The 22,313-nt window shown below is 36.4% G+C and overlaps 1 protein-coding gene across 1 annotated transcript in view; it reads right to left on the reverse strand.

The window, feature by feature from the left end:
* Positions 1-14,726: 14,726 nt before the first annotated feature.
* FAM83B (family with sequence similarity 83 member B) overlaps positions 14,727-22,313 on the reverse strand; it is a 79,368-nt gene continuing 71,781 nt past the window's right edge. Inside the window, exon 5 of the mRNA XM_007115467.4 lies at positions 14,727-20,671. Coding sequence (XP_007115529.2) covers positions 18,367-20,671 — 2,305 coding nt within the window. The 3' untranslated portion in view covers positions 14,727-18,366. The remainder of the gene's footprint in view (positions 20,672-22,313) is intronic.

The following is a 22,313-nucleotide window of genomic DNA, read 5'->3' on the forward strand; positions in this document are numbered from 1 at the left end:
GAAGGGCATCAAGGATTAAGGGATACTGTTTTTAGGTCTTTGCAGAGATGCATAGACTGCATCTCTCCATATACTGGGGCACAGTATATGTATCATCACAGTATTGTGATGATACATTGACTTATGAATTAATGCATTCATAATCAGTATCACATGCTATTATCATTGTCAATGGTATTAGGATCTTTGGACTGAAACACTTAATCTGCATTTGTGCCACAGCTGCCCATTCTGGAAGGCTTCATCTTCCAATTATTATGTTGGATCTTAAGATATCTATTTTTGTGACTTGGCTGTAAAGGTAAATCACTGCTTTTAATAGGCTAGTGTCTACCTTAAGTGGGGAAGTAAGAAAGACAAGGCCTTTTTTTTCCTAGGTAAGAAGAAAAGACATATGTATTAGAAAATTATAATGGGTAAAGTAATATTCTAAAAGTTAAAGCTGTGTGTCCTACTTCCAATTTCATTTGCAAGGAGCTTAGAAGTTGCCAATCCATCCTAAAAACAGATAAAAATCTTCATCGATTGATAGGGTGAGATGGGGATGCATTAAATTGGGAGATTAAGACTGACATATACACGCTACTATATATAAAATAGATAACCAACATGGCCCTACTGTTAGCACAGAGAACTCTCCTCAATACTCTGTAATGACCTATATGGGAAAAGAATCTGAAAAAGAGTGGATATATGTATATGTATAACTGATTCACTTTGTTGTATAGCAGAAACTAACACAACATTGTAAATCAACTCTACTCCAATAAAAAATTTAAAAAATAAATAACTTTTTAAAAAAGGATAAAGTCACAAACTCTCTTGAACAATAAGGGGAAGATGCTGGAAAAACCACTGCCTCTAAGGTTACAGACACACACAGGTGCACACCATGTGAAGAAGCCATGCCTCAGGGGAGCAGAGATCACCATGGCAACTAGGGCCTGAATAGGAAAACCTCAACTGGAATTGAAGACTTGCTGAAGCCTCAGTGTGGACACCTGTGAGAGTTAAAAATTCCAGGGGCACCCAGTCACAGGGGAGACCTGACAATATTGGAATATTTTCCTAGAGGAACTCAACCAGATTCCCACAGGGAGAGTGGAAAATGAACCATTTAGAAATACTCCAGAGCACTCTGTTCTTCTTAACAAGGTTGCCCTCAGGGCAAATGAGGTCAGGAGCCCAACCTCCTGGGGTATTATCAGAGCCGAAAAAACTTGTTTAAGGGATTCACCCTCCAGCCCACTCTAGCCATCCTATCTCACCTTCGGGGAAGAAAAAAACTGAGAAACACTTATGAAGTTTACAGTCCCGAGGTACAGTCTAACTAATACACTCAGACCTGACCACAGGACTGTAGAATATTTCCCTTCCCTACAACTTAACACCATGTTACTAAGGGTCTATTTACAGCACTTCCTTTTACCCAGTACATTATGTCCCTTATCAAGAAAAAAAATAATTACAAGGCATACATAACGCAAAAAACACAGTTTGGAGAAACTGAGCAAGCATCATAACCAGACATGACAGGGATGCTGGAACTATCAGACCGAGCATTTAAAATAACCATGATTAATATGCTCAGGGCTCTAATGGATAAAGTGCACAACATGCAAGAACAGATGGGCAGTGTAAACAGGGAGATGGAAATCCTAAAAAAGAATCAAAAAGAAATGCTAGAAATAAAAAACACTAACAGAAGAGAAGAATGCCTCTGATGGGCTTATTAGCAGAGAGGACACAGCTGAGGAAGGTATCTCTGAGCTAGAGGATCTATCAATAGAATCCTAGAAAGCTGAAAAGCAAAGAAAACAAAGATTATAAAAAAGAAAGCAAAATATCCAAGGACTGTGGAACAACTGCAAAAAGTATAACATATGCATAATGAGATTTCCAGAAGGAGAATAATGAGAGGAAGAAACAGAAGAAATATTTGAAACAATAGTTACTGGGAATTTGCCAAAATTAATGTCAGAAACCCAACCATAGATCCAGGAAGCTCAGAAAAAACACCAAGCAGGAGAAATGCCAATAAAACTACACCTCAGCATATCATTTTCAAACTAGAGAAAATCAAAGTTAAAGAAAAAATTCTGATAAAAAGCCAGAAAAAAAAAACCACACACCTTATTCCTCTTACAGAGGAATAAAGATAATAAAGAATAAAGATAAGAATTACATCCAATTTTACCTCAGAAACTATGCAAACAAGAAGAGAGTGGGGCTTCCCTGGTGGCGCAGTGGTTGAGAGTCTGCCTGCTGATGCAGGACACACGGGTTCGTGCCCCGGTCTGGGAGGATCCCACATGCCGCGGAGCGGCTGGGCCCGTGAGCCACGGCCGCTGATGGTGGCGCAGGGCTGGAGAGTCCGCCTGCCGATGCAGGGTACGTGGGTTCATGCCCCAGTCCGGGAGGATCCCACATGCCACGGAGTGGCTGGGCCCATGAGCCATGGCGGCTGATCCTGCGCATCCGGAGCCTGTGCTCTGCAACGGGAGAGGCCACGGCAGTGAGTGGCCCGCATACCACAAAAACCAAACAAACAAAAAACAAAAAAAAAAACCCTCAGGAGACTAGAATTCTGTTCCCTGTGAAATTATCCTTTAAAAGTGAAGAGAATAAAGATTTCCTGAAACAAACAAACAAAGAAAACCTTGAGGGAATCTGTTGCCAGTAGGCCTGCCTTGCCTTGCAAACCTTTAAAGAAATTCTTCAGAAAGAAGAAAAAATAATAAGTCAGAAACTTCAGTCTACGTAAAAAAGGAAGAGTATCAAAGAAGGAATAAGTAAAAGTATAATAAAAATATTTTTCTTATTCTTAATTGATCTAACAGTTTGTTCAAAATAATAGCAATAATGTATTCAATTACAGATGCATATATATGTCTATATATATGTGAAATAAATGACAGTTATGGTACAAAGGACAAGAAGAAGGAATTAGAATTATTTTCTTATTATAAGGTATTCACACTACGTGTGAAGTGAAATAGTGTCGTTTGAAAGTGGATTTGAACTAGTTAGTTGTAAAGGCATTTTGTAAACTCTAGGGCAACCACCAAAAAAAAAGGAAGTAAAGAAGTATAACTGATATACTAAGAAAAGAGAGAAAATGTAATAATATAAACTGCTACATTAAAACCACAAAAGGGAGGGGAATTCCCTGGACGTACAGTGGTTAGGACTCGGTGCTTTTACTGCCAGGCCCAGGTTTGATCCCTGGTCAGGGAACTAAGATCCTGCAAGCCGTGCGGCACAGCCAAAAAAAAAGAAAAAAGAGTGAAAGACAAAAATAGGAGCAAAGAATAAGGCAAAAAAGAGAAAATAGTGGTAAATATGGTAGATATAAATGCTCTAAGTGAATCAATTAAAAGACAGAGATTGTCAGAGTGAATAAAAAAAAAAAATGACCCAACTTTATGTTATCTACTAGAAACTCCCTTTAAATACAAAGAAACATATAGATTAGAAATAAATGCATGGAGAGAAATACACCATGTTAATACTAATCAAAAGAAAGTAGAAGTAGCTATATTAATTTTAAGACAGAACAGACTTCAAAGTAAGGAACGTTATCAGGGATAAAGAAAGGCATTACATGATGTTAAAGAAGTCAGTTATCCAAGAAAACAAATTCTTAATGTGTATGCGCTTAACAACGGAGAATAAAACTACACCAGGCAAAAACTGATAGGGGACTTCCCTGGTGGTCCCAGGGTTGAGAATCTGCCTTCCAATGCAGGAGACGTGGGTTTGATCCCTGGTAGGAGAACTAAGATCCCACATGCCGCAGGGCTACTAAGTCCACATGCTGCAACTACTGAGAACGTGGGCCACAACTAGAGAGCCCGTGTGCCACAACTAGAGAGAAGCCTGTGCACTTCAGTGGGGGATCCCACATATGGCAACAAAGATCTCAATGAAGATCCCATGTGCCAGAGCTGGGACCCTACACAACCAAAAATAAAATAAATAAATAAGTAAATATTTTTAAAAAACTGGTAGAATTGCAAGGATAAATAGATGAATCCACTATCATAACTTGAGACTTCAACACTGATCAGAAACAGGCAGATCCAGCAGGCGGAAAATCAGTAAGGACATAGGTAAACAATGACATCATAGATTAACTGAATATAATTGACATTTATAGATTACTTTATCCAACAACAGCAGAATACACATTTTCAAGCTCGCATGAAACATTCACCAAGATAGACCACATTCTGGGCTGTAAACCACACCTTAACAAATTTAAAAGAGAAATTGTACAATGTCTGCTCTCAGCCCACAATGAACTAAACTAGAAATCAATAACAGAAAGATAATTGGAAAATCCCCAAACATTTCAAGATTAAATAGTATAGTTCTAAATAACATATGCATCAGAGAAGAAATCCTAAGAGAAATTTTTAAATATTTAAACTAAAATAAAATGAAAACAGAACTTATCAAAATTTGTGGGATACAGCAAAAACAGTGCTTAGAGGGAAATTTATAACATTAAATGCATATATTATTAGAGAAGAAAAAAGATAAAAAATCAATCTTCTAGTTTCCATCATTGGAAACTAGAGAAAGAAGAACAAATTAAATGCAAAGTAAGCTGAAGACAAGAAATCATGAGAATGGGAGCAGAAATCAATGAAATTGAAAACAGGAAATCAGTAGAGAAAAGTCAACAAAACCAAAGCTGGTTCTTTGAAAAGATCAATAAAACTGATAAGCAAATTAAAACAAAATGCTGTACCACTACATTCCTATTAGAAAGGGCAAAATCCAGAACACTGGCAAAACCAAATGCTGATGAGTATGCAAAATGGTACAGTCACTTTGGAAGTTTGGCATTTTCTTACAAAATTAAACTTACTTTTTCCATATAATCCAGGCTTTGCCCCCCTTGGTGTTTACCCAGAGGAGTTGAAAACTTACGTCCTTACAAAAACTTGCACATGAATGTTTATAGAAGCTTTATTCATCATTGCCAAAACTTGGAGGCTACCAAGATATCTTTCAGTTTGTGAATGGTTAAGTTAAATAAACTACAGTACATCCAGGAAATTGAATTTTATTTAGCTCTAAAATGAAATGAACTGTCAAAGCCATGAAAAGACACAGAGGAAGCTTAAATGCTTATTATCAAGTGAAAGAAGACAAGCTGAAGATGCTACATACTGTATAACTCCAACTAAATGGCATTCTGGGAAAGGTAAAACTATGGAGGTAGTAAAAAAGATTAGTGTTGCAGGGATGGTGGTGAGACAGTAGAGATGAACAGGTAAAGGACAAAGGATATTTAGGGCAGTAACATACTCTGATGATATTATAATGTTTGATATATATCATTATTCTTTTATCCAATCCCATAGAGTGTGCAACACCAAGAGTGAACCCTAATGGGATGGAATTTGGGTGGATGTCAATGTAGGTTCATCCTTGGTAAAAAAAAAAACTGGTGAGTGATGTTGATAATGGGAGAGGATATGCATGTGTGAGGGCAGGGAGTATGTGAGAAATCTCTGTAACTTTTGTATACACTACTATATTTAAAATAGATAACCAAATAGATATACCCACTGTATAGTGCAGGAACTCTGCTCAATACTCTGTAATAACCTAAATGGGAAAAGAATTTGAAAAAGAATAGATACATATATATGTATAACTGAATCACTTTGCTGTACACCTGAAACTAACACCACATTGTTAATCAACTATACTGCAATATAAAATAAAAATTAAAAAAGAAATCTCTGTAAGTTTTAATGTTATAAACCTAAAACTACTCTAAAAATCTAGTTTTTTAAATAAGAAAAAATAAAATAAATACATATTCCTAAACTGTGCTTACTTTTAGTGTCTTTATCTCATTTCCTGGACAAAACTTGTTTTAAAATTAAGCTATCTTTATATAGTAAGTAAAGCATGTGAGTCTTTGCCTCATTATACTTCCCCTCTCTTCTTAGTCTTCTTAATACTTTTCTGCATGCCTGTTTTGTGCTTTTTTTTTTTTTTTTTTTTTTTTTTTGTGGTATGCGGGCCTCCCTCTGCTGTGGCCTCTCCCGTTGCGGAGGACAGGCTCCGAACGCGCAGGCTCAGCGGCCATGGCTCACGGGCCCAGCCGCTCCGCGGCATGTGGGATCCTCCCAGACCGGGGCGCGAACCCGGTTCCCATGCATCAGCAGGCGGACGCGCAACCGCTGCGCCACCAGGGAAGCCCTGCTTTTGTGCTTTTATTATCGCTCTGTTTACTTGAGTCATTCTGCTGGTTCCATATATTGTAAACTCTTTGAAGTCAGGTACTGAATCTTAAAAAGGTATTTGCATTTACTGCTATAGGGGATTAATGAAAAATCATTGACTTAAATTGAATAAAATATGTACTTGTGGAAAAGTACTTTATGAGGAAAGATGTGTGCTTTTGTTTGACAGGCACAGAGAGATTTTTATGTGTTACACAGTTTCTTGTGTTAACTAATGAAAACCTGTCCACTTTTAATGTCTGATTTGCTTTCAACATTTGCAAAGACAAATATTAGATAAATATGAAGTGGAGAGGGGAATTTATTTTTATGAGAGGGTAAATAAGAAGAAGGGTGAACTCCAGAGAGGAGGAAGATTAGACCTGAAAAGGACTTGCAATTCCCATGCAAGGAAGGTAAAAGATACCATATTAGGAGCGTTGGAGAGAGTGCCCAATCTGAGTAGAGTTTTTAGTATTATCTTCTTTCTAGGTCCAATCACAGCATCCAAGCCTGTTCATCTCTTTCTTCTTTGTCTCTAATACTTACTAAACATTTAGTATAGGTAGAGCACTATTATAGAAACCATAATATTTTGTATTCTAAGTGCCCTGAATTAATTTTGCTGAAGCTAATAGATAAGCATGATTCTTTATTCTAATTTTTGATACTAAATCTGGCCTGAACAGACTTTGTGGTTCAGGCACTAATGGACATGCAATGAGTTTTGAACCATAATCAATTCCTCTAGTGACAGATGAGTCAGTTCTAAAGCATAGTATTTTTTTCTTTCATAGGATTTGAAAGCTAATTGTTTCTGTTCAAATTCTGATTCTACCATTTACTAGCTTCTTGTCCTTTGAGATCATTAAGAAAGTCCTGTAAGCTTCAGTTTCCACACTGGGTAAAGAGGAATTATAGGAGAATTTAGCACAAAAATGTCTGTAAGGATCAGTTGAAATAATGCATTTAAAATCCCCACACATTATAAGCACTCAATAAATACTAGCCATTAATACTATTAGAATTAGTGTTGATCTATTGTGCAGCTGTCCCTATTATGGATCTCTTGACCTCTGGGGCATTTTTGAATGGATAATTAATGTTGATAAGATTTGAATTAACTGGACTTCAGTAAGCTAGTATTTGTCCATTTAGGATGCATTAAATAAAGAGAACTCTGTCAAGCTCATGAGTCTTCAGTACTCTCTCTCCATACTTAACAAAGCTCAGAATCACCAATTTTATGTTTTTTTCTACTTTTATTTTAATTTTTTATCTAGCTCTAAATAGCAAGGTGTATTCAAGTGTATTTTATGTCAATAATTCATTCTTTATTTAAATTTAACCTGAATAGAATATATAAACCAATGGTACATTTTAAAGATCTAGTTCTTATCTAGTGCTAAGTCTTATAATGTCTTATGATGGTGTCAACACACCATTATATATAATATTTATTTATTTATTTATATAGACAACCAGGCTATTTAATAATGTCTTTCTTTCTGTAAGGTAGTCAGATCAAAATGATCACAGTCACAGAACTCCAGAGCAATAGCAAATGAGCTCCCTTGTTATTGAATATAGTAAACCAGAAAAAAGTTTCCTTTTTCAAATGGCAAAATAAATTATATTTTGATGATCTATAAATGATATGGATTACATAATTCCAAATTTTTAATTAAAAATAATATACAAATAACATTTGTCCCATTAAGGCAAAGTAGTGTAGATCCGATTCCTCTCTGCTTGTCATACATACAGATAAAAATATCTCTTAACAGCTGAGCAAGCAAACCTACAAATTTGGCTTAGGTGGATATTAACTAACTTTCAGCAGGTTGAAGAGAGAACCATTTTAGTGGAAAACTATTTAAGCTTAAAGATGGAGCAAGCATAATTTCTCTCTAACATAATATCATTCATCAAACATAGGTCCTAGGAAGCGTGTGAGCATGTGTGTGCACCGAGGTGAAGGAGGCAAATCAATCCTAAAGAAACAAGTTTTAATATTTTATTTTGGTAGAATATACTATAGTTAAATGTTGTGATTTCAACATTAAGTTCTGGCAGTGTAAACGTCCCTGAAATTATTGAGACTTAAGAATCTTCTTAGAAGCACAGAAATTTAGCTTCAGTGGCTCTCATATTTTTATCCCTAGGCTAGCAGTACGAACATCATCTGGGGACTCAGAAATGCACATTTTAGGCCCCCCTCCAGACCTACTAATGTAGAAACTCTAGGGGTAAAATCCAGACATCTATGTTTTCATGAGCTCTCTAAGAGATTTAGGTGCACACGAACATTTGAGCATCTCTTGTCTAAATCAATTCCTCACAAACGGGAGCAATTTGACATATGTTCCAAGAAGTCTGGAGCAAACAAAAATCATTAGTTTAAGTAGAATGTTTGCCATTGATGCCTTTTCTAGATCCTTTCAAGTCCTGTCTAGTTATGTTACTCCTTTGACTCAATTAGAGAACATTTTGTACACCGCCATACCTCCTCCCCGTTCTCTCTTTAACAAGCTCAAGTTCAGCTTCATTTTGGTCTTTAAGATGGATCTTGATTCTGGTAAGTGATATTCAGCTAACTCCAGACCCACCCTTTGAGGGTCATTGTCCTGACGCTCATTGCCAATCTGACTCACCGTATTGACTAGTTCTACTTTATCTGGTTATCAAATCATTTCCCTATTTCTGGAAAACAGTTTAACATTTATGCACCTCTTCTTATATTTCCACCTCTTATCCCAGAGGACAGAATGTCCACCCTAGCATGTTCTTCTGACCCCCCTTCTTATTAGCTGCTCTTCAAGGCTGCATTGATTAGTAAGAAGATTAATCAGAGATGAAGCCAATAAACAGGCCACTTTTCACCAGCATGCAAAAAACTGTGTGCTTGTATGAGGATGAAACATGGTGGGGCAGGAAAGGGGGGCAAAGAGAGGCAGGAGGACTGTGGGAAGCAAACAACATCCCCCTGGATGTAAGCCTTAGCCCTGCTTCTCAGCCAAACCCTGAGTGTGGTACAGAACCAAGGCCAGCATGTCAGGTACTTCCTTATCAAAGAACCCTAGAAGGCACAAGGAATAAAATACAGAATTCAAACACTAAAATTTCACTCCCCTAAATCCTAATTTCTCAGACCCAGCCACTGTTTTCCTATTTTGTTTTCTGAATCCAGAGTTTTGCTTGGATACCCACCAAAGATCTCCAGTTTTAGAGGAAATTAGTTGTTTTAATAAGTCCCAAAGTTGCTGGAAATTTCTGTGGAGGAGCCCCCTTAGCTAACCATAACTCTCTATGCCAACTACTCCCAGTTAAATCAGCAGTTTATATGCTTTATATGGTTCACATACCAACCTTTGGGGGACTCATCATATTCCTTGTTAGTACCACAAAATATTGAGTTCTGTGTTGGACTATCTGTTGTGGTCCCTTGTTACACCTCCAATATTCTAAGTTCTACCTTCCTCTCCTCTTTCCATCTGGAGTAGCTATACTATCCCCATGCCTCATTAGAAGTGATTCTAGTTTATAGCTCTAGGCAGATCTTTCTTTGACAATTCTGCTATAGTTACTCAGTCCATGTCTGATTATATTTTGAAATATAATAACTTTACTTGGCAAATAATATCAGGACAGAAGAGATCCTTTGTGAAAATGCTTCACCACTGAGTTTGTGTTTCTATCATGAAAAACCATCTGGATAAAGAGAAATTCAAGAGATGACATACTTAGGAAGTCATCAAAGCCTTCCTTTGTTGTTACATTTAGCCTAAGGCAGTTTTCTGGCTGCTACCATCTTGAGAAATTTTGGTGTGTATTATACACATTTATATCCTCATCATAAATGTGGAGGAAGTATTTAAGATACACAGCCAGAATCTTGGATTTAAATAAAGGGTTTCCAGGAAAGTGCTCAGGAAAACTCTCATTGACTATTTAAAATATGCAATAAACAGCAAAATAAACATATTTTCAGCAGGGGAGATTCATTGGTTTTGTGGTCACTGGTGAAAAAAAATAAGGCTAAAATCATTGCCATTTGCTCTTCTTTCCTCTCTCTCTTCTCTTGATTTATTTTCTCCTCTCTTTTCTAGCTGTCCCTGGACAATCTTACTCAGTGTAATTATCCACTTCAATTATCCACTTCAATGCAGATTACTTCCACAACTATCTCACTCTTCTCCCCTGAGCCCCAGATATACACCATTAATGAATGCCTACAACCTAGTGTCTGAAATATAACAACTACAAATGATGCAGCATCCTTCCCTCCACACACCACCACACACCATGCCTGCCCCTTCTTCTATATACCTTACCTCAGGTAAGGAAACTGCAGCCTTCCAAGCTAAAAAACTCAAATGATCAAAACTCATCCCTTTCCTTTAAGAAAAATCATATTTTTGGTTATCAACTATTCTATTCTAATTCCAAAACCTTTTCAATTTTGTTCCCTCTTCTTCATCCCCTAAGGCCACTGCATTTGTTCATCACCCATCAAAATTTTCTTAGATTTCTGCAGTACCTTCCTAGTTGGACTCTGGATCCCCACGTTTCCTCATCATCAATTTTTAGTAGCACTTCCTAAGATTAATTTTTACAAAAAAAATTTTAAAGGTCATTCCAAGCTCGAGAGCCTTCAAAGATTTCTCACTGCTTCCAAGATACAGTCTAGACTTTAGCTTGGCACATAGGATGCCTTATAATTTGGCTCTAAAGCTTCTTTTCTGACATTTACTGTTCCTTCTTTGCACCCCCATAAATGCTAAGATCAAACCACACAAACCTCTCCATTGTTTTAGGAAAACACCACACCTTTTATACATTTCTATCTTTCATATGCTTTTCTTCTTCCTAGATTAGATCCTCCACTTTATCTTACTAGCATACAGAGACTCCACTGTGGCTTTTCACATGGGGTAGTAATTGTTTATCTGTGACTCGATCACTAAATTATGCTTTTGGAAGGAGGAGATCGTGCATACACCATAGGTATCCAGCAAATAATAGACATTTAATTTCAGTGAATGAATACTTAAATAAATCCAAGGCAACATCCATAGTAATTACATCCATAAATAATGATCTTAGTGATGTTAGGATAAGGTCAACAAATCAGTGAGTAGTAAATTGTTCAGGAGATACACATTTTAGAGAGGATGAAAAATCTGGAAAGACACCATTTTCTCTTCTCTTTTTAGTTGCAGAATGAAGGAAAATTTGACTCCACATTTAAAAGCAGCCCGGTGAATTCTACTTTACATCCCTATCAAAAACTAATTCAGAAATAATGTCATAAATTTCCCATACCTAATACTGAGTAAATTCCCCATGTGTAGTGTTAGGGACATTACTTCTTCTAAGGGAAATGCAGATGGTGATCATGAATGACACAAAGAAACACATTTCAGATCTTTGATGATATTAAGGAATAATTGATAAAGGTATTAGAGAAAATATCCTTAAATATTAAGGATATTATAGAAAATATCCTTAAATATTAAGGATATTTAGAAAATATCCTTAACTTTTAGTGATACATAATGAAAACACAGAAGTGACATCTGATATTGCTTCAAAATAATATGAAATGGTGAAACAGTTAAGAGTGTGGATGATACATTTATCCATGAGTTGATGGGTGATGGGTATTCATTAAAAAAAAAAATACATTTTCCATCGTGACCAATGCCTCCACAATTGTGAGCAATTAAAGTGACATAAAATTTTTGTTCTTGCTATTTGTGAGGCACTCTGATATTTTCTCTTCTAGTCTCTCCTCTTCTATTTTTAAAAATATAATTATGGACCACTAAATTTATTTGTTTTGATAGTGGGTAATGGCAAACACTCTGTTACACAGTGGAATAATTTTTCATATGTTAGTCTCCTCCTGTCCAACGCTCCCTCTAAGAGTTTTCTATATTCCACATTAATTAGTAACCACCTCATAAATCGCCCAGCCTCTTAAACATCGTATCTTCTTGATGTTGCTCTAATTCTGACACATGGTTCTTGTCACGAAGTCTGCTGTAGAAAATTTTTCTGGAATTGGTCTAAACAGATGAAAATTAAGGCAGGCCATGGATAAAACTAAGGCAACCTAGGAAAGACAATTCATGACATCATAAAATCGTTTTCCTGACTCAGAACAGGAATAACTTTTTTTTAATATATATGGCCTTTATTATGTTGAGGTAAGTTCCTTCTACGCCTACTTTCTGGCGAGTTTTTATCATAAATGGGTGTTGAATTTTGTCAAAAGCTTTTTCTGCATCTATTGAGATGATCATATGACTTTTATTCTTTAATTTGTTAATGTGGTGTATCACATTGATTGATTTGCATATATTGAAGAATCCTTGCATCCCCAGGATAAATCCCACTTGATCATTGTGTATGATCCTTTTAATGTGCTGTTGGACTCTGCTAGTATTTTGTTGAGGATTTTTGCATCTATGTTCATCAGTGATATTGGCCTGTAGTTTTGTTTTTTTTTAAAGTATTTATTTATTTATTTATTTATTTATGTCTGTGTTGGGTCTTCCTTTCTGTGCGAGGGCTTTCTCTAGTTGTGGCAAGCGGGGGTCACTCTTCATCGCAGTGCGTGGGTCTCTCACTATCACAGCCTCTCTTGTTGCGGAGCACAGGCTCCAGACACGCATGCTCAGTAATTGTGGCTCACGGGCCCAGCTGCTCCGCGGCACGTAGGGTCTTCCCAGACCAGGGCTCGAACCCGTGTCCCCTGCATTGGCAGGCAGATTCTCAACCACTGCGCCACCAGGGAAGCCCGGCCTGTAGTTTTCTTTTTTTTCTGACATCTTTGTCTGGTTTTAGTATCAGGGTGATGGTGGCCTCGTAGAATGAGTTTGGGAGTGTTCCTCCCTCTGCTCTATTTTGGAAGAGTCTGAGAAGGATAGGTGTTAGCTCTTCTCTAAATGTTTGATAGAATTCGCCTGTGAAGCCATTTGGTCCTGGGCTTTTGTTTGCTGGAAGATTTTTAATCACAGTTTCAATTTCAGTGCTTGTGATTGTAGACAGACACAACTCATTTTATTGGACTTTGTCAAATTTGGGGTTCACCGGAGAGAACTACTAAGAAATTAAAAGTTATTACTGACTTTATCCAAGTAAAAAGTATTCAAAGCAATGCTAGTGGAATGATAATCGTATTATGCTAATATTTACCTGTGCTCTTCTTTCGAGGGGACCAAATTACAAAGTAGATGTGTTTGATATTTACATACTCCTATGAAGTACAAAATATTACCATTTTCATTTAATATGAAAGAAATCAAGCACAAAGTGTTTCTTAAAACACTCATGAAAACTTGCTGCACCGATGATCCAGACATTCTTTCTTCTTACATCAAAAGCCTACTGTAACCTGCACACCTTGAACAAAATAGGTTCCCAGTATGAGTGGTGAATAAATAAATGAGCAGATTATCGAAACAGTTATGGGAGAAATGTCCAATCAGACATGTTATACTTTTCTTTGTTGATAACTCAAGAGTATTCTTCTGTATATTTATCTTTTCTGTTTTGAATGCTTTCAGCTCAGGTAATCCTACCTCAGGTAATTCTTTTTCTCAGGCAGGATACAAACTTACTTCTTTTAAGGCCGTTCTATTTTTTTCTAGTTCAGTTACCTCAGGATGGTCTATGGCTCCTCAGATCAACTGAGCCTATTCATAAGTTTCCTTTAGGATGGCCACAAAAGTAAAACCTCATCTATGTCCCATACTATCCCATTGAACCAGAATTTCCTTAAACATCGACATTTATGGTGAATGTAAAAAAAGTCAAAGTTTGTTTTTACTTGACTGTTTAAAATTTTTGTTACCTACTGAAACATCACATTTGCCTTTAAAAGGCCACTATTTAATTCAATGGCATCTTAATCTGTTATATAAGGGACATTTTTTTCCCTAAGGAAAATGCATTTTGAGTTATAAGTAACTTTCAGATTCCAGGTTGTATAATGTCACTAACTGATGTAATACAAATGCACCTTCAGAATATTTTACTCAAACTAAACGCTACAAAATTCTGCAAAAGTCAGCTATCAATATTTTAACAAAATAGTCTCTATTTTTCAAAGTCACAAGTTATTTAAAATAACTACTATATTCCAGTAGAAAGAGAATGAGTGTATGTGATACTGTTAAGGGAAGAATACTGTCACTGGATATCAAATGTGATAAATTATTAAATGAAATGTAATTGTTAATCCAAAAAAGTTAAGCATTTAAGAGATTATTTCAAAATTTATGGAGAAATATTTTAAAATATGTAAAAATCTAAATTCATTATATAATAACTAAGTGAAAACCATCAGTGTCAGTGGCGAAATCCAGGGTATGAAGATAAAAAATAAACAACTTGATGCATAGATTTTATACAAAATCATTTAATATTCACTTATTAAATCTAATTAACAAAAGTCAATTTGGAAGAATATTTGCTAACATTGCACGTATATAAAAAGTTGACTCTCTGGTTTATAATTTCATCTTTTTCTTTTTAAATATTCTAGAACCAAATGAATCTTATGATAAACTATTTTTAAAAAACAGCATCACACATAGGTCACACATTATATAAAACAATGATTCTAATTTATATCTCTTAGCCATAGGCACATTAAGAATCAACAGATATCCACAAAAGACCAATATCTGTGGGATAGTAGTTGAATAATTGGAAAATCTTGAGTAAAGTTATAGTTGAGTGCAACCATAGTTCAACCTTATCTGGGTCACACTAGATGCCATCTAGATTAAATAAGATATTTGTTTCCACAAATGTAGATGGCCACCATATACCCAGACCTCAACACATTGCATCAGAATTGTGGCCAATCCCAATCCCTGAAACAGAGGAATAGCAGTGTGTTCAGGATACAGGCACTTAAACTATTCTGAAACTGTCATGAGCTACTTTGAAATCGTATCTAATTTTCTGAGTTTCTCCTTACAAACTAATGTCCTATGTAGAGAGTAAAAATTGCCTCACCAATCTTTAATATAAAATTGCATCTAAGTGACATTGTCTTTCCACCAAAATTAACATGGGGAGAAAAAGAAAATATATTGCTTGAAATGATTACATCCATGAAGCTTGGGTGTGTCTGTTGAAAATTCAAAACCTGAGTAAATTATCTGAAGAATTGTATGCTTGCTCAGTCTTAACCCTGCGGAGTTTCTCAGCCTCAGAAACTTTGGAAAGTTACTGTGTATAGATGCTGACATATAGATATTTCTGGAGGAAAAAAATAGAAGGAAAATAAGAAAAGAGGCAGAGGGGAATAAATCTGGCATGAAAAAGCCCAAGCTACCCGTCACAGGTGGATGGAATGAAGCCCTGGGCTTCCAACTCTACCAGGGAGAGGAGGAACTCAGGAACTACTTAAAAGCTATCTGTGTTTCCAGAAATGATGGCAGCTGCTGTACAAAAAGGCAACAGGCTTTTGCATATAATTAAACTGATTAAAACTCTATAGTCTTTATGTAATTTCAGCTTTATTCAATTTCAGTTGCATTGTTGTAAATTTCAGGACTTCCAATTTCAGAGCTGCCTAACGACAGCCAATGCATTAGCCCCTTCACTCTGAAAGATGCCCTATCTCACTATAACAAAGAGTGGGTAATATTAAAATCAATCTGGTTTGGTTAACTCCAGATTCTCCTTTGATAAATCAGTAAATGACTATGGTCCAGAATCACAGAAGTGAATTTTTCTAAGGACAAAATGAAAAATCTCTCTCACTCATTAAACCTCAATTCTAATGCTTTTTAATAATCTGACACTAATCCGTGAAGATAATACAATTGCCAGATGACTCTAAAATTTAAAACGCTAACAATTAGAAACACTTTTCTTATTGTGACTGAATTCCTTATTTGATTATAAGGAACTACACATTCCAAAGGCCATTTTCTTAAAAAATTCAATTTTTTTTTGTAAATATACTTGGTTACTTTTCCTGTGAAAAATGACTGTTCACTCTTAATGTTTATTTTTATGCTGTTAAATTATTAGGAAGTGTGCAAATTTTCCAATCTTTTACACTCAGCTTTCCAAAACAAGCAAATCCCACGTCGTAGTACTTGGAAATTCCCTATGTTATAACAGGAGTTTTAAAATCTACTTTTATGAATGATGTGACATTGAGTACTATATTCTGGATTTGTGTATATAAAAAGCTATTGCTGTACAGTTAGTTGTATATTTCTGCAACTCTTAAAGAAAGAGCAAAAGAGAAAGACAACGAAACCTTTTCTAGTTGATTGTTGTTGAGTCAGGAAATATAAAAGTTCTGTCATTTAATTCTCACCAGTTTGGGTGAGGCAGGTGTTGAACACATTGGGGAAGTAATAGGATGTGACAGAGTGTTATAGACACTTTAGTACCATGACTCACTGGTGATGTGGTTTGGGGCATTACCTCTCTGAGTCTCAGTGTCCCAATTATCACCTGTAAATAATGAGGACAATGGTAGCTGCAAAATACTGCCGTGGGCACTTTAGATTCTAGCTCAGGACCTGGCCTATGAATGTTAGGTTTTCTTCTTCTGCTGTCGTGTATTTTCCTGTCATGTTTCTTGTCATGGTTTTAAAATACTGTGGAAAATTATTTTAATGACATAGATATTTCAGTATCATTATTTTAATTACTTAGTAATGATGTAGATATTAATATTTGACTGAATCTTGACTTTTGAAAACAACATGCTGCCTCATATAGCAACTTAGAAGGTGTTAAATGATATATTTAAAGTGTCATAGGGGATTTCCTTGGTAGTCCAGTGGTTAAGACTCCACTGCAGGGGGCATGGGCTCAATCCCTGGTGGGGAACTAAAAAAAAAAAAGTTTCATAGAAACACTTTCCACTTCTCAAATGATGCATTGTTTCTTGAATTCTGTTCTTTGTGGATGAAGTAAAGCCAAGTTAAAGTCTCTGTAATGGATATGGAGCTTTTATTTCATTACTCTAAGAAAGGCAAAGTGTATCTTATGAACTGCATATAATCATCAAATTAAGATATAGAAAGATTTAAAACTTTCAATGAGGCCCCAAGGTCATGGAAGAAACAAGCCAGGTAGCACTTCTCCTCATTTTCATCAGGGTTCTCTCAAGAAAACACCTTACAGTCAGAGTGTATTTGGCACAGTATAAAAAAGAGCAAAGACTTTTGCAAGCAAAACACCAAAGCACTGTCATACTAATCCAAGATAAAAATTTATGTAGAAGTTTACATTTCTAAAACCTTCTTTGTATTAGAAAAAAGAGAGGAATAATTCAGGTTTTCCAAATTTCTGCTGTCTTGCTATAAGTTTGAAGGGAAGAATGACAAGAAAAGTTCAGCAGCTGATGGGTGGAGTGCAGTACAGGCTCCCTCTGTCCAGAGTGGAAATAAGCACATCCTGAAAATAAATTTCTATGGTGTACTTAAACTACCTGAGGCTGATACTTTGCAAACACCTCACATAAAATAATAAATGTGCTGTGCTATATGCTTTAAATTGTACTGTTGCTGCCCAACCAGTTCCACAGAAAAATTAATAAAACATTAATAAAATACAAGTTATCTCATAGAATTTAAAGGTAATTAAAAACCACAAAGGCTTTGTCCTATTTTCTCATAATTTGAAGATATGAAAACCCCACAAAGACGTACTTATAATACGTACTTATAGGACCGTGACAGCGTTATGATCCGTTTTAATAAGGAAAGCATTTGCAATGAATGGTTAAAATCCGTACACCATCTCTCCACCAAAGTTTCCATTTAAGACTTAAGAAGATCTTCAGTCTGAAGAAAACAATTTCATTACATTTGTCTTACCATTACCATTAAAAAATCATGTATTTATAGACATTCCATCTATAGTGTAATTAAGCACAACTAAATTTATCACACAGAACAGTAACTTTACTATACATCAGTAAGTTGGTAAACATATACTTCACACCCAAAATTCCACCCCCATAGAAATCTATTAGGATATTACCAAAAAAATCTACAATGTTCTTTGGAAAAAATATTTACAGCCACATTCATTTTGTATTTTAAAGTCTATTTGTAGTTACAGTATTTCATTTATTTTTGTGTATGAAATTTCCAAACTTCTGTATAAATCCTCGAATCTTGTTTTCATTTGGTTGATATGAGTGGTAAACACCAGTGTTGTAATTAAGCATTGGGCTGGACCTGGCATAACTATTGCCCATAGTTGAGGATTTCATTTCTGGGTGGTGTGTATTGTTGGTATTTGGCATGTTGCTTGTTGGCTGAATAGAGCTTTCAATCCTACAAAATGGCTCAAAACGACTGTAAACACGCCGGTCAATTGAATGAGTTCTTATAAGCTCATCATTGGGCTTTGGTCTTGGAGAAGAAGCTGGTTTTCTTTCAGGAACAACAACTGCTTTAATCTCCTTTGAATCTCGATACTGGATCTGCTCAGTATTGAATCTCGGGGCAGAGGCATCTCCTGCTCTTTCCAAGAACTTGCTTTCAACTGGACTTGAAGAAGGTATAGTTTTGTTACTTTCATCAGATGAAGAATGTATCCCCTGAGATGAACGAACTGCTAAATCTTCCTTACCCTTGTGGATGCTGCCTGGAGAGCTGGATGAAGAGGAATGTTTTCTTCTAGGAGATGAATCAATTTTGGGTTCGGATTTTTTTTGTTTTTGTGTCTCTTCAGCCTCAGAAACTAAAGTGTCAGAACTACTACACATTCTATAAAAGGCAGGTGCTTTATTTTTGGGTAGATTTTCTTTCTTTTCTGGCGTAAGGCTAAGTAATGACCTTAACTTCTGAGATCCCTTTTTCAAAAAACTTGGGGAACCCTTCACTTCTTTCTTGGAAGTGAGTTCTTTGTTGGGTTCTTCTTTATTCACATCAAGCAAAGCAGCAATGGAAATTGACTTGATAGCAGTGCCACTCGGAGGATCTCTCTTAGTAACCTGCTCTCCCTCATCCTCTTCCATGGCATGGGTCACATTATGAACGCTTCTAGAACTTTTTAATAAATCCTCTTTAGGTTTTTCTGGTTGTCTAATTGGATTCCTGGTAAGTGTACTATACGTATAATGCTTACTATTTCCATGATTTAAATTGGCTTTTGAGTGGTCAACGAATGGGAAACTTCGTCTTTTAAGCAGAGTCTCATTTTGTTGATTCTTTAGGTTTTCTGTCTGCTTATTTACAGACAAGGTTGTATATAAATAGTTGTTTGAGTCCGTAGGGCCATTTGAAGTTGGGATTAAAACTTCCAGGTGGCTTTCGGGAACCTGTAGGGTGTGCGTTTTTGGTGCCTCCGACTGCAACGGGAGCTTGGGGGTTGATTCCTGCGAGGGTTTGTCTGTCAGATGCTGTGTGCCTGTTGGGGTGCCTGGGATCTTTTTAGGCGTGTCACTTCCCTGGGAACCAATGACTGTTGAATTTGAGGAATCAGTTGTACAACTGTTAACTTCCTGTTGCTCAGGTAAAGTGGGTTTAAACACAAAAGAAGAACGAAGCCGAGAGTGAGTATAAACGGTATTGGCTTTCAAATTCTCAGGACCGTCGTAACCCTCAAACCGGTCACCTAGAACCGATCCATTGGAATCAGGGGAAGCGTCTGAATGATCATTTAAGTAGGATTCAATTCTCCAGTTACGCAAGAATGACTTGGTGGTATGTTCAAGGGTTGGCATGTGTTGTTGCAAAAAGCGAACATGATTATCTGTCCCGTTAAAAGACCTCCTCACGGTGGAATTCCTTTGTGGAAGGTTTGTCTTCCTGTGGGCAAGTCGGTCAGCAAAACTCTGGGCAGGTGTGTTCTGGTGGCCTGCATAGCCTCCCTGTGATGAGGATGCCACACTGAGACTATCTGAAGGCCTTTTCCAATTACAGGGAGCATTAACGGTTCGATTCAGAGCCCTGTTAAGCAGCAGGTATGGTGCTGTTTCTGGCTGTTCTCCAGCATAACTATGCCTTTTCCAATTTTCATTTATCTGACTGTGTTGATGCTGATGGATTGGACCATTAAAGTTGGGAACAAAATGAGGTTTGTATGCATGATTTCTTATGCTATATCTGTCACGTTCATTGAGAGTATATATCCCTCTGTTTTTGAAGTAGCTAGAATCTAGTTTATGAATTTTGTCTTGTCTACCAAAAAGGTTTCTTTGGCTGGAAATGGAAGCTAAGGAAGACACTGAACGCTGGTAAGTGCCATTCTCCCAGAGTGCTTTGCTGTGCTTCACCCTTGCTGACTCTTCCAGTGCAAATGAGCTGGGGACACAGGACCTGGCATAGAGAGTCCTAAATTCTTCATCAAAGGACTCAACAAGTTGTCCTGTGATTATCTGAACCATGCTGAGGTGTGCTTTTTCAAATGACCACATGTAGCTGGGAAAAAAAAAAAAATCAAAAAAGGCAAATTTTAATTGTGCTGACAATATTTAGCTCTATTAAGAAAAGTGTCATTTAATGTCGACAAAAGAGTATTTTTGTTTATTTTCCTTAACTACCATAATTTAGAACATCTTCAGTCATTACATGCTTGCAGTACATGTCTCCCCACTCCCATATTCATATGTTAAATAACAAAGCAACACAAGTCCTGGCTTTCAATCCATCCATAATTTCAAGAAGTACAAAGAAAAGCCTGGTGTGCATTTTTCATCTCTGCCTACTAAGATTTTATGGAGTAAAATATGACATTATATTCCATATAAAGCATACTGGCAGGGTGCAGGCAAGCTGGTATTGGAGGAAAAGTTGAGAGACCTGGCCTCTGCCAAGCTGTCTATTCCACATGAACTTGGACCTCAGTTTCCTCCCAGCCAGAATGAGGATAAGGATAGCATAATCGCTACAATTCCTTATGGTCCTCACATGTCATGATGCAAGATCATCTGTGCTAATGCATGTATTTCATCTCTGTGGCTTAAGTGTAAGTGTAATTTAGGTGCTAGGGTTTGGAAACAGACAGGATTTGTGGCAGCAGCTTCAGCCACTAAGGGCATCCTTATCTTCACTCAGTATACACAGTAAATTCAGTCCTTACAAACCATGCCAATCAGAATGCCAATTAAGACCTTTCCATGTAGAATACAATTGCTAGGGGATTGAAGTTTGTAATTACTTTATAGTACTTTGTGGAACTTCAAATCTCTCTCCTGGAGTTTAGAGGCAACAGTTATCTTGAAGTTTCATATATAATTTTAAATCTTACTTTAGAAAATCTTTATAATGTAACATACAGAGTAACTGAGCTGAAAAGGCCATTGCTAATATGCTATGTCTCAAAAAAATGTACGTGATATAATGGGGGTTTATACGAAAGAAAAAGGAGACAGAGCCATTCTCCACAATAAAGGAGCTTACTGTTTATACAGGGAAGATAATAACAGAGGCAGATGGAAATATTAAAAGAATGTGCAGAACAATAATATAAAATATATAAAATATCATAAACAGCAGTGTATAACTAAGAAACCTTCTTATTCTGATATGCTTAATTTTATCAGTATGCTTACTGAATGCATAGTATGAGAATAATATTTTTATGTACAGATGTGTGGACCACCAGGATGACTTAGAAGAAATAGTACAAAAGTGAATCATTCGAGGAATTTTCAATCCAACTGAAGGTATGAATATCAAATTTGTTAAAAACAGCAAGTAAAGGAATAAATATTAAGCTATCAAATAGAAGAAAATCCCCAGAGATGGTTAAGAGTTTAGCAATATTTTGACAGAGACTAGAAGCCTAGAAGTTCAAACTTGAAAAGTGTGGGAAAACAATTTGTGTCAAAGAAGAAATGTATGGAAAAAGGAAGGAAGCAATAGTGGCTATGTTTTGGCTGAACACAGAAAACAAATTATATTTAGCTGAAATAAGAAGCTATATAAGAGACTGATGAACTAGTGGGGGAAATCTTGAAAGCAAAGCAGGGAGATCACAAGATTAAAAAAAAACGTACAAAATTCTCTCTTAGTCAAATCTGTGGACAATACTAAGTATCTTCCAGGTTTTCCTATGACA

This window comes from Physeter macrocephalus, chromosome 18 (assembly GCF_002837175.3).
Source record: "Physeter macrocephalus isolate SW-GA chromosome 18, ASM283717v5, whole genome shotgun sequence".
Taxonomy (NCBI): domain Eukaryota; kingdom Metazoa; phylum Chordata; class Mammalia; order Artiodactyla; family Physeteridae; genus Physeter; species Physeter macrocephalus.